This window comes from Tympanuchus pallidicinctus, unplaced genomic scaffold, assembly GCF_026119805.1.
Source record: "Tympanuchus pallidicinctus isolate F22 unplaced genomic scaffold, pur_lepc_1.0 scaffold22, whole genome shotgun sequence".
NCBI lineage: Eukaryota > Metazoa > Chordata > Aves > Galliformes > Phasianidae > Tympanuchus > Tympanuchus pallidicinctus.
In genome coordinates, this window is record NW_026294739.1 from 30,234,682 (window position 1) to 30,249,159 (window position 14,478).

The 14,478-nt window shown below is 33.4% G+C and overlaps 1 protein-coding gene across 2 annotated transcripts in view; it reads right to left on the reverse strand.

The window, feature by feature from the left end:
• Positions 1-14,478, reverse strand: part of CDH8 (cadherin 8) — a 139,841-nt gene that overhangs the window by 46,705 nt on the left and 78,658 nt on the right. For both annotated transcript variants that reach the window (XM_052686293.1, XM_052686294.1), the window contains exons 6-9: positions 13,196-13,363; positions 9,214-9,401; positions 6,255-6,508; positions 2,548-2,684 (exon numbers count right to left, since the gene is read on the reverse strand). In XM_052686293.1, the coding sequence (XP_052542253.1) occupies positions 2,548-2,684; positions 6,255-6,508; positions 9,214-9,401; positions 13,196-13,363 (747 nt within the window). The remainder of the gene's footprint in view (positions 1-2,547; positions 2,685-6,254; positions 6,509-9,213; positions 9,402-13,195; positions 13,364-14,478) is intronic.

The following is a 14,478-nucleotide window of genomic DNA, read 5'->3' on the forward strand; positions in this document are numbered from 1 at the left end:
TAAGGCACAAATGTAGGTGCAGAAAATGTACCAGCACAAAGTTCCAAAAAAATTATTTAAGTTTTGGCAATACTTGGTGTCTATCTATGAAAGCATTGATAAGTCAGGATGTATGCCCACTGTGTTGGCAATCATGATGAAAAAAAACCCCACTACTTCTGATTGGTAAGCAGTTATGATGGCAATGAAATGGTCCAATCATTGCCTGTATGAATAGAGGTGAGCCCTGAACTGAACCTGGAAAGCAGCCTGGTAAGGAAGAGAAAATGCTGTATGAATGATAGAGATATATTTATGGGAGAGATAAGCAGTACATTAATGTTACTCTCAGTAAAAGCATAGAGATGACACTGTTTGTATTTTCATTTGCTGCCTGTGTCTGCCTTTAACAGATTTCTGCTATTTTATAGCAGAGATCTTGCTTGTTACTGTGTTGTAAAAAAATTTGAAAATGACCATTTTACCCTGCTTTACAATTCTATGAACACATTTAGTTTCTGCATCAGGAGTTTATAGTATCGTCTCTTAAAGAAGCAGACATAGCAGTCTATGAAATTCAGCTCTTGTATTACGTAAAGGTCAGATAATCATATTAGGAATGTAAAAACAAAGCCAAGACAACAATAAAAACCCAACTCAATCAACTCAGTCATGAGCAGGAACTCAAAAGCTTAGCTCTGAATTGGCATTATTATTTTCATAGCCAGTCTGAAAAGAAGCAATTTTACAACACTGATAGGTGTTGAGGCTCCAACAAAGTTTAATGATAAGGCTTACTTCTTGAATACAATAATAATTCTTAAATACAATTACATTTTTTAAATCTGAAGAAGGCAGACTTTATTCTGATCTGACTTAGAAAAGTGGAATTCTGTTAACTTTGTTCTGGTACACGCATATAAAGGAGGTCAAAGAAGTGAACTGGATTACTTTCTTGAAAAATTATTCTTTTTATTTTTCCTTTTCAGACTTTTGGAAGTAACTTTTAAAGTTACTTCACTTTACATCTTTTGATGTCTCAAATGATTTGAATTACAGATTAACAATTCTTCTCTTGATGCTATTGGTAAATTCTACAATCCGAGATTGCTCAAGTCTTGGGAAAACTGGCATGGAGCTTTTTATACCTTTCTCCTTCAAAACTAGCTGAATTATTAAGTGGCTTGATATCAACTTGGCAATTGTTAAACTGCCAGTTTAAGAAAACTGGAGCTTGCTTTCTTTCTTTATGCAATTTAATTAACTGTCTTGCCTTGGCTTTCCTGCCAGTATTGTCACAAATTTATCAAGATAGTGTTTACACATAAGATTTAATAATAATTATTGAAGCATTGTTGGTATTATTGCACTGTTAGCAATGAAATGCACAGATTATTAAGACAGATCACAGTTTACAGAGGTTATAAATGGAGAGCTTATTTTATATTCAGACATCTCTCTCTCATATATACACGCATTTCAGTTATCCCTCACAGATTCTTAACATGTTTGTATCTAAAAGCAAGTACCATCAAAAATATTGGAAAAGTAATCATCCAATATGAGCCAAGTAAGCAGCTTTTATTCTCCCATTCATTCATACATTCATAGGTACAGCACTATGATATTGAGCACTAAAAGTTTTGGATCATAACACTATATACTCAAAAAAGATACTCTGGGTGAAAAGAAAGCATCAAAATCATCTTGTTTTCTATCTGCAAGGATTAGCAGCACAGTTCATCAAGCTCTAATTATTCTCACAACAATGTGTCCAGTGTGCACGTTCTTGTGAGAATTATATATACTGATTGCTGAATAAATACTTTAGCAGAAATATTTTCTTAGTTTGTGTTTCAGACAGATGACAAACCTACTTCCAGAATCCGTTTTTTGCTGCGCTATGACTGCAAAATTTATAGTATAAAATATAGAGCTAATATTAATCATAAATTATGGTGGCTTATCAGAGCCTGCCAACAGCATGAATTAATCAAGAACTCTTCTGGATTACAAATCTAGGACCCATATTCCTAGGCAGGGTGACTCTCCTGGCTCATGCCTTGGCTTGAGAATACTGATCAGTCTCAATAATGCGTGTTCTTGTCTACAGCTGTGTAATTTATTCATAGGCATCAAAGAGAGCTACTTTCATTCACTATTGCCCATGTACTTAATCATTTATTGTATTGAAACAAAATATTTTTCAGTGTAAAGAAACTGTGGGTTGAATCTATGCTCTACTTCCACAGTATCAAAGCTTTATTTCTTCTGTCTTATAATAAAAACTCACTGTGACGTTTTTTTCTTCATTTACCCTATAAAACCTCTACAAATGTCATCATGTATCTCTTCAAACTCTATATACTTTATTCACTGAAACAAATGCAGTTTTGAAGAGCTAAAAGAAACAGACCTTCAGCAGAAATTGTTCTCTTAAAAAAAAAAAAAAAAGTGTACTTAAAAATTCAGTTTCACTTTTTACAGTTATGTATTGTTTCCACTGCACACACTATTAGAAGTAATGGCAATAAAACCAACCAAACTCCAGTAAATACAAATACTTACTAGTTTCAGTAGCTACAATCGTTATATTGTGCCACATATTTGTTTCTCTGTCAAGTGGTGTTGCCAATGTTATTTTTCCATCTTCTGCATTAATGTTGAACTGTCTCTCAAGGTCAGTATGACGATCAATGGAAAACCTGCAAAATACACATCCCTGTAATCTACTTAATGAAGTTAATGAATCCATACAATCACAATACATTTTATGGAGCCCTCTGAGATCTGCAGTTTTATAGCCAAATGGATTGAAAAGCTCAATAGAATAATAATTTATAAGACAGTATGACAAACTCAGACTAAAAAACTTATCAATTATTGCCCAAGGAGTGATTAGCCGTATGGAACCAGTATGAAGGTCATAAAATGCCCTCAGATTCACTAGGTACCATCTTTGAAAGACAGTGCTGATCAAGAGTTAATTACATAATCCATCATATTTATTAGACAGTTTCTATGACATTTCACAGTAACTGCTGATAATTTCAAGTGTAATGCATTAAGCACACAAAAATAGTGGACTTCACGGTTATTTTTAAAAAGGATGAAAAATATTATTTTAATAATAAATTTCAGAGTAATGATCTGTGAACTATTCACCACACCAATTATTTGGTTACAAATCAAGTGGCTCCATGGGCAGAAGTCAGTCAGTGAATCATTGCTTACCTGTAGAACACTTGAAATGCTGAAGGAGTGATTGTTTTATAGATTGACATCACTGTTTTTTAAGAAAACAAGTTTTCTCTGACCGGTAGTCAGAGTTTGCAAATGTAAATTTCTAGGTAAATTATGCAGCCGAAACAGAGCCAAAGAATGTTGCATTTAGATATTTGTGCAATGCATTTTAAATACAACTCACTTTCAAAAATTAGTTCAAAGTTATAGTGTAAATGTTTAAAGACTGTGTTTATTAGCAAGGCTAGCATAAGCACACTGGTGAGGTGTGATAGGACTTAAGAATGAAAACCCATTTAACTAGGAAGTTTGATTTGCTACACACTGAAGTTTTCTGTTTTTAAACTATCAGAAGAACAAATTTTACTCTTAAAAATGAGTATGTATGTAAGTATGTATGTATGAGTAAGTATGATAAAAAATATGAATTCTAATTTGAAGTGTATATGCCTAAAGCTAGGCACACACATATTTGGACATTCAAGTAAACTGATTTTCTAGAGAACTTCACACATTCAGTACTCAACAGTTTCATACAAACTGTACTATCCTCAGCAGTTCTGAAAATGAGGTCACTTCTGTGGAGGAATAAAGCTGCAGGTGCCTAACCTTAGGCAATCACATTTGAAGACGTATCTTAACCTTACTTTAATGTCTCCTTAGTTCCTAGGTAAGTATTACAAGTGGAAACTGTGATACTAGTAAAGTTAGTACAAAAAAATATCTTACAGAATTATATGTTTAAACTTACAGGTCTAAAATTTCATTCAAGAAAACTAGACAAAGACAGCAATTGAGATAATTATTTTAAAGATATCATTACGTAAACCTAATTTTTTAGTTCTTGCAGTTTATGTAAGGCTGCAGAACTGACTACCACAGCTCTGGTAACAAACTTTTACGAAATTCTTATATTCCATAAATGAAATAAAACATGAAATGCTTATATGCTATTTAGTTGACTTGGGCTTGACGTAAATTCCATTAAGACACATTTTTTCTCCAAGAGTCAGTGCGTTTTTAAACTTCCATTCGCAGACTTCCTTGCAGTACATTTTCTGAAGTTACAGAGGTGTGAGCATAACATCTGTGAGTTTGTTGTACTGCACTTTATCTCATCTCAACAGTATGTATTCACAATGCAAAAACAGCATTCAAAAAGAAACTTTTGTAACATCAGTTACTCAGGTTTACAAGACCACGAAGAGGTAAAATCCTCTCCTGATTTCAATTTGATAAATATTTGGTACAAAATAAAATAAAATAAAACAAAATAAAAAATCTGCCAAGTCATAAATGTGGGAAAACTAATAATACATTCGCAGTTTCCTTTTCATGCTAATTGTATTATAACTCTTTTTAATGAGAGCGTATTGTCAGATCCTTAAGCTAAACATAAAATGTACATTTCTCTAAAAATGAGAGAAGAATATCTTGGGATATAATATCTGTTTTCAAATTGCCATAAAACCAGCACAAGTTATTGAGAAGTTTGAGTTAGTTTATGGAACTGGTATGGCAATTATAGGAACAACTCCAAAGTGGTTTAACAGAAGACTTAAAGTGATTCTCAGTCCTTCTGCACTATTAATACTGCTGTTATGACTTATTTTGGTCTATTCTTTATTTGCACAAATGTACATAAGAGCAAGAACTATTTTTGCTGCATCTACTGAGATTCAAATCAGAAGACTGCTACATTGTCAGTGTTTAATCACCACTGTCAGTTAATGACAAGCAGACAGGACATGCTACTTAGTGACAGATAAATGGCTGTGCTGTTACAGAGGCAGAAAATATAGAATCTAGGTTTTTAAGGACTGCTGTGAATTAAGAAAATGATCTACTACTGCTGGAGATGAAATCTCTTCCAATATGAATGGGGAAAACCTGCCACTGTGAAGCTTATCTCTCCACAGAGAAAGACACTGAAAGGCAGTGATTTATAGGAGGGCAGAGACAGCATAGGAGGAACGATTATTACTCATGCTTTTTGCTACGCACTTGGATCAAGCTTTATCCAAGATAATTTACTGCAGATAAAAACACCATGGTTATAAAATAACAACAGAAACATGAAATAAATACTACTGGAATCAATAGATTTGTATGCTAATAGATGATAATCTTTCAAGCCTTATTACACAATAAGCCAGAATTTACCACCCTTACTAAACAACAGCAAAGCTCTACAAGTAGCTCAGCTGAGAATTCACTGTGTCCTTTTCCAAAGGGAGATGCATGTAGTCTATATGCAGTAAGAGGTGAGCCTGGAGACACGACAACACATGCTTCCGAAATGCATATACTGGAATAAGACCACTAACCAGTTATTAACTACATCAGTACACCTTTTTTCCCCCAAATTTACTTTTACTATAAATATGATGCTATGCTGTTTGTTTTCATAATGCTTTTTGCAGTACAATGCATAGGAAATAAAATGTGGTTTGGTAACAGACACATCACTGTTTAACAAAATGGGAGGGTAAGATGTGTTATCATGGAAATGAGACAAATGAAACAGATCTAATGAAACTGGAACAACAGATTTTGTTCAAAATAGATAACAAGGGAAATCATACAAAACGAAAGTGCAGAAGTCATATGGGCATCATAATTTCTGATTTCATTTAACAAAACCAGGGAAGAGTTTAGTCAAATGAATACTGAATATGATTTTACAGTCTTACAGCTGCATGGAACAAACTCAGTATTGTTAGTGTAGAAACTAGCAGATTATTTAAAATAAATACATTGAAAATTCAACCTATCAGACCTCTTACCCCTTATTTTTTAATTTCATTGCATTCCTACTGTTTGGTAAGATTATTTGTGTGGAAAGGAATATTTTTGTGATTTTGAAAATGATATAAACTGATACGTCTAAATTCGTAAGGCGATGAAATCTTATATAAGCATTTTATAGAATGAAAACAGATGGAGAACAGCATCATACATACGGTGTATAGAAAAATATACTTAGTACTCTGCCAGCAGTTTTTTCTATGAGAACTTTAGAGCAGCACTACCTTATAGGACTGGAAGACACGTCAGGGTCATGGGCTGTCACCTGACCAATCACAGAGTTAATAGCAGCATTTTCATGCACTTCCAGTAGGTATGTAGGTGATGAAAAGACTGGTGGCTCATCAGCATCCTCTACTACAATTTTTACTGTTGCTGTATCCTTGAAAGGTCCTCCACTGATGAAGCGAGGATCAATATGAATGTTGGCTGCTTCTACCTTCAGAGTATAGGATTTTTTGGTCTCAAAGTCCAGGGGCTGTTAAGAATGACAAAGATAAATGTCTTTTACTAATGGCCGCAGAGAAAGAGCAAATTAATATAATGCTGATGGATGAAAGTTATGTGCATTTAAGCACATTCAGTGAGTTTTTATGCAACCACTTCCTACTCCCAAAAATCCAAATGGCAAATTTTCTAGGCATATATTGATACTTGTTTATTAACCAGCCTGAAAGAAAACAAGACTCTGTTTTCTTGCTTTTCACTATGAACTTATCACAGTACTCTCTTTCATGAATTATACTACTACAATTACATACCAGATAAATAGAGCGAATTTGTGGGTGGTGATGTGACTTGCATAATAATCATGCATTTAATCAGTGCTTTGTTAGTTGTAGATAAGAAAATACTGTATACAAGATATTATTGCCATGAGGAATAAATATTTAATTATTTCCAGAACTACATAAGAAAGGCAAATATCTAGCAGTTATAATTTGTTGGACATGAGAGGCATTAGATGGAAAAACTTAGAGCTAATCATATAAGAGTGTACTTCAATATTATTACACTTCAGATAACTCTGCATTTCTGTTTAAAAGGGTAAATGAGGAAGACATCTCTCAGGAATTTCTTCCAACTGTAGCAATTCCTATTTCTACATGCTGTATTTTTTTTCAGAGGTAGAAACACGAAACTGATTACTTTATTCTACCAATATATCTGCCATGTCACCACTGTTTTTACTATTTTACAGCCACATATTAAAACAGAGAAGATGAAAACACAGTGGATTTAAAGAAACGAAATGCCAAATAAAAACCAAATCTGCAACAGTTCTGAATTATAGAATTTTTCATTATATGAGATTCAAGTTTGTATCTTGAAGCACACCAGTATATTCACTGTATTATTCTCTTGTGTCTCACAATGATTCAAGTTTCAAAGATGCAAATTGCCAAGCACTGGAAAGATATTAAGATTTGCATGACAATGTCCCAGGGATAGAAAGAAAAAGACATAGAAACTCTGAATCTGCAATGCAAATACCAGCAAGAACACAAATAGGAAAAGCAAATCTTTCTGTCAAAGCATTAAATATGTGTACTTTTGGATTTTGTTGATTTTTTTTTTTTCAGGTATGAATATAATTCTAATGGGATTTGCTCTTTCACACAAACTCTAGTAAGCATGAGAAAACCATGCTTCTTTAGTAGGTCTTAAATTAGCAAGCTTTAGTACTTATGAATTGTGATTTATAAATCCAATATTCACAATTTGCCAATCATAGCTCCTGTATCATTTCTTCAATTGCATTTCACATGCTTTATAGAAATGACAGCACCTCAATACATGTAGCCATTCCTAATCAGACTACCATATTGAAAATTTACTCTGAATTGTCTAAAACCCACAAATTTGTGCTGGAGAAATTCTGCTGGTGAACAATACCCTGCATACATCAGCTACTGCGGTAGAACCAAATTGCCATCAAAATGAATATTTGAAACAACATTATCTAGAGACGTATTATGAAATGAAGTCAAGGGAACTGGGGCAAAAGGCTAATTGCCTTAGTTTAGAAAGGAAACCACAACATACGATAAATCACAATAAGGAAGATCAGGGATGTATATCATCATTTACTCTTTATGAAAACAGATCTAAATTTAGATATACACCATATTATTATTTTTCTAGGGTGCTAACTGCCTCACTGAGAAACAGACAGCATAAACTTCTGACAGCTATTCTGTCTGACCTCTTTAATCACTGGTAAAACTTGAATATTCGTTAGCAGTACTCACTGGATTCCTCTTTTGTATTGGGATGTCATGTTTTCTTTTTCACTTGTTTCTATTTATTTTAAACAAGGAATCATTTACTGTGCTTTATGCTACATATTTAAAACTGTTCATACCAGCACTATGAGTTATACTCAAATCCTTCCTTAGAACACAGCATGAGTATCTGCTCTGCTCTCCTTCAACAGAAAATAATAAAAATCAATCCTGCAATTACTATATCATTGACCTTACTAGCCACATTGTGTTCTAGATTTGCTGTATCCCACAATATTTATGTATATAATTGGATGCCCCTTTGGTTCTGTACACGTAAATAACACACCACACATATTAAGACTGTAAGCATAGAAAAGGAAACAGAGATGTAGTTTTTCCTCAGGCCCAAATTTGGCAGTCCTCATTTTAAAACTGAAAAGGTTCACTGAAATCACTATTCTTTGAGCAAATAGAGTTCAACAAAATAAAATTTAGAAGACTGAGCCTATTATACATTGGGCAATTTACATAATAAGGTATGATACTTTTTTTTTCTCTAAGCAGTATTTGACCAGTATAGCAAATGAAATAAGTGAGAGAAGCATTTGATGAGTACTCATCTAAGATTTTATGAAAATTTACATCACCAACTAGGCAAATTCTGATACACTCTTCCCTTTCAGAACCAAGGAAGAAAAACATTATCATTTGAGCACATGAAGCAGTGGCTGGACTCAGGAAGCCCAAAGCAGATTCAGTCATGCCCACAATAGAGAATACTGCCATGGAAATCTTCCCAGCTGCCACCTAAACAGCAGCTCCGATGGACATTGCTTATACATCCCTACTTTTATCAGTGTGGTTTGACATCTCATTCATAGATTAAAGGACCTTTGGAAATCCAGCACGTTCCCATAGTCTTGGAATAAACTTTTATTTAAGAGATAAAATTTACCTTTCTCACTCTAATAACGCCATCTTGAGTTTGAGCATCTGTAGTGATTTCAAATATATCCATTCCATCACCCTCAATAATATCATACGATGATTTAGCATTTTCTCCAATATCCAGGTCATTTGCTTTCACCCTTCCTATGGGTTCACCAAGAGCAACATCTTCCATTACTGAGAAATGATACAGACCTTAAGAATAAGAGGAAAAGACTAAACATTACATCTGATTCCAGTATCTCTGGTGTGCTCTTCATTTGTTTATATTTCCCCAATACAAACTCCTGAGATGTGCAAATGATACAAATCATATTTATAGCAGTTCTTTACTGAAAGCAGCAAAACGTGTTTCTTTCATAGGAATACTCAGTGTACTGCACATGAACGTTCTTTTCATTACAATTGCATTCTGCCTCCTATTGCACGGATGCTCACTGTTGCTGAACATAAATATTAAGCTAATTTCAACACCACAAATATGTCATATGTCATATACTGCAGGTACTGGTGAACTTACCTTTGTATTTACAGGCTTGCAGCTATGGTTTTGATGGAACTCAAATACAAAACTTTGGTTTTTTACACAGTAGTACTGTAAAGATGTCATTTACAATTTCTGATCTTTATTAACCTTTTTACCCTTAACTTTTACTTTGATCTGGTTTTGGCTTCAATCACTTTCTATGTCACTTCTGTAGTAAAAACTACTCAATAAATGTTCAATGAAAGCCACCAACTTTGTACTGTAAAAGAAACAATAACTTCTCATTCTGTTGATTACTGCATGTATTATTTGTAGATTTTGACTAAAGTCTGATAGAAAGGGCTGTTCAAATCCTCAGCAATTTTTTTTTGTACCACACTCTTTAACCCATCTGACTTAAAAAAGCACATGCATGTTTTACATTAAAAAAGTTTTACAAAATGCCTTTTTTAAAAAACTTTTGATAATTCGGTCTTAACGATGTGATGGTTAATATACAATCCAACCAACTGCAGTGATACTTAGTAACTAAATTAGTCAATAAAGAACTGAAGTTTGGGAGGTAAAGAACAATATCAACACACTTTGAAGCTGGACTTGTTTTTTTTTGTCACAGAAGTTCTATGAAATCTTACAATGTGCAACTGCAAGTTTTCTAAAACCAGATGTTTTCCAATGCTTTCGTTTAAAGTGTTTGTGGGCTGATTACCACAGCAACAGTAGAAAGTAGGAAAGAAACCATAAGAAATGCACAAATCAATACATGAGCTTTATGTATAGCCTTTTCTAAGGTGATTCCTGTTTCATTTCAGTTTCTAGGCTAAACTACTGGAGATAATTTGGAGACTATCAAAATTGCTCCAGAACATTCAGAATGGCTCACTAACAGGAAGCTGGTAAAGCAGCCCTAGTACAGAAAGCGCCTCCGTAGAAGAAATTATGTATTGTAATTTATGCTGCTACCCATGATTTGTGGATTAACTCTCCAGACAGGTGGCTGCATTTTTGGTTGATACATTTTTTCTCAGGTTTATTAATATGGCTTACAAATTATTGTAAAAATGTTATTATTATTATGATGCAGGTGACTCTTTGACATAAATTATTCTCAGTATTATGAAATGTCCTGTCAAGATATCACAGTTCAGAGCTGACCAAAAATAAACATTATGCATCTCTGAAAAGCTTTGATTTTCACAGCAGTTCACATTTCTTCTCAGTATAATCTATGGTAAACTGCCAGGTTAAAAACTTCAACGACTTTTAAAATGCCTCTAAAGTGATTTTAGAGAGATCATAGAAGTAGTGAAAGTTCATCTTTTTCATTTCTAAAACCCAGGAGGCTAACACTCTTTGAAATCTAACTATAAATATACATTTCTGTCCTGCCTGGAAACAATAAACCTATAAAACACACTGCTTTCTGAGTTCATTACAATTTATTGTGAAAGCAGCATGTATTACATCTTATGAATTTCTATTTCATTCTGGTTAGACTCTATTGTAAGTTTGATCCTTTCTTATTTTCCTTTCCAGGCAAATGCAAACTGTGCTTTAACAATGTAAAAAATGTTACAGACTTGATCAGATCTTCTGCAAGGTTAGAATCATGACTAATCTGTAACGTTTGGCAGCATGCTTGGAATACTCAGTTTTAAAAGCAGAATTTGTAATAGGATCTACTTATAGAATTTACTACAGCATGCTCTCATTAAATGTATTATATACATATTATAAAGCTATAGTACACATAATTTTCTTTTTCTAATGAAGTTTTACAATCATCAGCATTGTAACAAAGTTGTTATTCCTAGATGGCAGTTTGAATTCTATGCCGCAACCCACTTGCTATAACAGCTTTGAAGACAGCAATTCACTCTTTGTTGAAGGAAAACTAAACTACATTTTCCATGCAGAAAATATATTTCAGGAATTTGTGATGCAGCTTTCCTCATCCTACCCAGTCAACATGTCACTGTATGCAAACTATAGGAGAACAGATATGAGTAAACTGCACAGGGGAATTACAGTTTCATCTCCATATGCATTCAATCCTGTGCTTCCTGCTGAGCCCTTCAGCAAATGTACCAACTAGCATCACTTCTGTTGCTGACTTTTTGATCAGCTTTTTTCAAACTGGCTGGCAAAGGCTTTTTCACACAGAAGGTAGTGATACAAATACAAAAGCCAGGCAAGTTGGTAGAAGTAGATCCACAATCACAGGTAGAGCTACTGTACACTGCAGGTGTAAAAGAAGTGTTCCTCTGCTTTCTGGTGATATGATTCAACCAGGAATCTCATCTTTAGATGTGTATGTTATTAGGGGACTTGTCATCATGTGTTGAAAAACACTACTCCACAAGTGCAAGCCATGCATTCTCAGAATAAAAAATACATGCATTCATCTTTTATAAAGAGAAAACCATTTACTGTGCATAGAGTTGTTATCTGTTAAAAAACACTTCAATGAGTTAATTTTCTTTTTTTTCCTTTTTTTTTGCAAATAGTTTTTACCTCTGCTTATTTATTTTATAATCCTTCTCTGTATATATTTTTATGTGCTTTTTTATGGGGTTAACATTTATCACATGCTGAGTAATGAGTCAAGTCCATTTCTCTTTGTGCCTTCAGAACACCACAAAAGTGGACTTTAATTGATGTACTTATGGAGAAGAAATAATTTTACATATGGTGTATAAGTACTTTGTTAGAAAAATATGCTTCTACAAAAGAAAAAATTACACAAAGTTGAGATGTAAACACTCTCCTAACCCAATACAGACTCTTAATATTATACAAGTTTTTTCAGAACAAATTGGATAACAAGTTTCTGATAGCATATTAGATTGTACCTGTTCCAAACAAAATCGAACCAGTCATTATGCTCTTTCCTTTTCTATTTTTCTTTTTGTCTTCATCTTTGAAATAGACTACAAAGCTTGTTGAGAATCTCAGCAGGATGCCAAATCATTTTAACCTGGCCCAGCAAGATACATATTGGAATCACAGAAGTAAATATGGATTTTGAATTAGACATCAACAATTATCTAGATTCAGACTTATTTTGTTTTCTTCACTGTTACCTAATTAGTCAAATCTTTCTTTCTTTTTATCAGTTACATATGTCTTTGACTGGTACTGTCCTTCGTCTGCATGAGGTGGAAGCACATATAAAAGCAACTAAAACTGCACTGAAAGGAAAACCACCATAATAAAAAAAATGGAAAAAAAAAACAACCCGAGGCCTTTTGTATGTATACATAAGAGATAAGAAGGAAGACAGAGGACTGTGTACATTGTAATGGGCATAATCCCTTCCTTCCTTATGCTATTAATCAGATAAAGGACTATTAATCTTTCTCTGGTACCAGCTACATATTTTTAAATTACATTACAAACTCAGACAATATGATGATTAAAAAAAATCTAGATTAAAAACAATTATGAAAAGTGCTATATAACATTCTTATAAAAGAGAATATATATACGTAATGGCACTTACTCTGTGCAAACTTAGGAGGATTGTCATTAACATCAGTGAGTGTAATCGTCACCGTTGTAGTTCCAGAAAGTCCTCCCATATGTCCTCCCATGTCTTTTGCTTGGATAACCACAAAGTATTCTTCTTTGGCTTCTCTGTCCATGTTGGGAAGAGCTGTCTTAATTATAGCTAGAATAAGGACAGGGGAAGAAGACCATCAGCTAGAGATCCAAATTCATTTTTGCAGGTAATTTTATGTACATAGGTAAATTTTGGTATAAAAACACTGAAGGTCCAGTTAAGTTGTCTTTTAGTTCCAAGGACAAAGAAGAAATTCAGGTTTTTTAAAACAGTGTATTAGTGGTTTTTTATTTGATTTAATTAAAAAGGCAAGGAAATTATAGTCAAAACTGAGAATCTTCTTTCTTGATAAACACTTTGGTTCCTTTCCTATCCCTCACAGAAATCAATCATTTTCCCATAGAATTAAAAAATTAGGAATAATAATGATCCACCCTGCAATTCACACTTTTAAATGAGTTTGCCATCAGAATTTGGTCTACGTTAATTTTTTTCCTTAGTAGACCTGAAACATTATTTCAATTAGTTTTGTATTAAGCCTATTAGAAGTTTTTTCCATTATTGTTTTTAGGCAGACAATTTTACTGTTTTTATTTTATGTCTTAAAAAATCAACACTGTAATTTACATTGTAAAACCAGGCCTACAAAGGACTTATTAAAAAGATGCCACATTTACTGTTCTTCATTTTACTCTAAGACTCAAGTTATCTCAAGTTAACTATTTCAATGAAGTGATCATTTTTTCCCAGGCTTGTATTTTAATTTGTCATTTGATGTATAAAACTCTACACCCCTTGTCTATGGCATGAAAGATAAAAGAAAGATTAAAATACCTTAAAAAGCATCTGCATCAGAATTCCAGCATGTAACTTTTAAAGAATAAAACTTGGGATTTTTTCTCAATGCAAATACTAACACAATCTGTAATTTCAATATTCCTATCTACTGTCTTAATCATAAAATTTTTAGTAGAGGCTGAATTAAAGATAAAGTTTCTGTTTTTAAAAAACAATTCCACTCATTGAATACTAATAGGCATGCAGCACACAGAACATTAACTCGTTGAACATGCAACCTGCTCCATTTCAACCCAGAAACATAGAACAAAACCATAATCACTTTCAGCATGCTATGATGGATAACAATGATATGTGTCAAACAGGAGCGTAGTTTAAAAGTGAGATAAGAGAATTACTAAAAAACTAATTTAAGGCACGTAGAC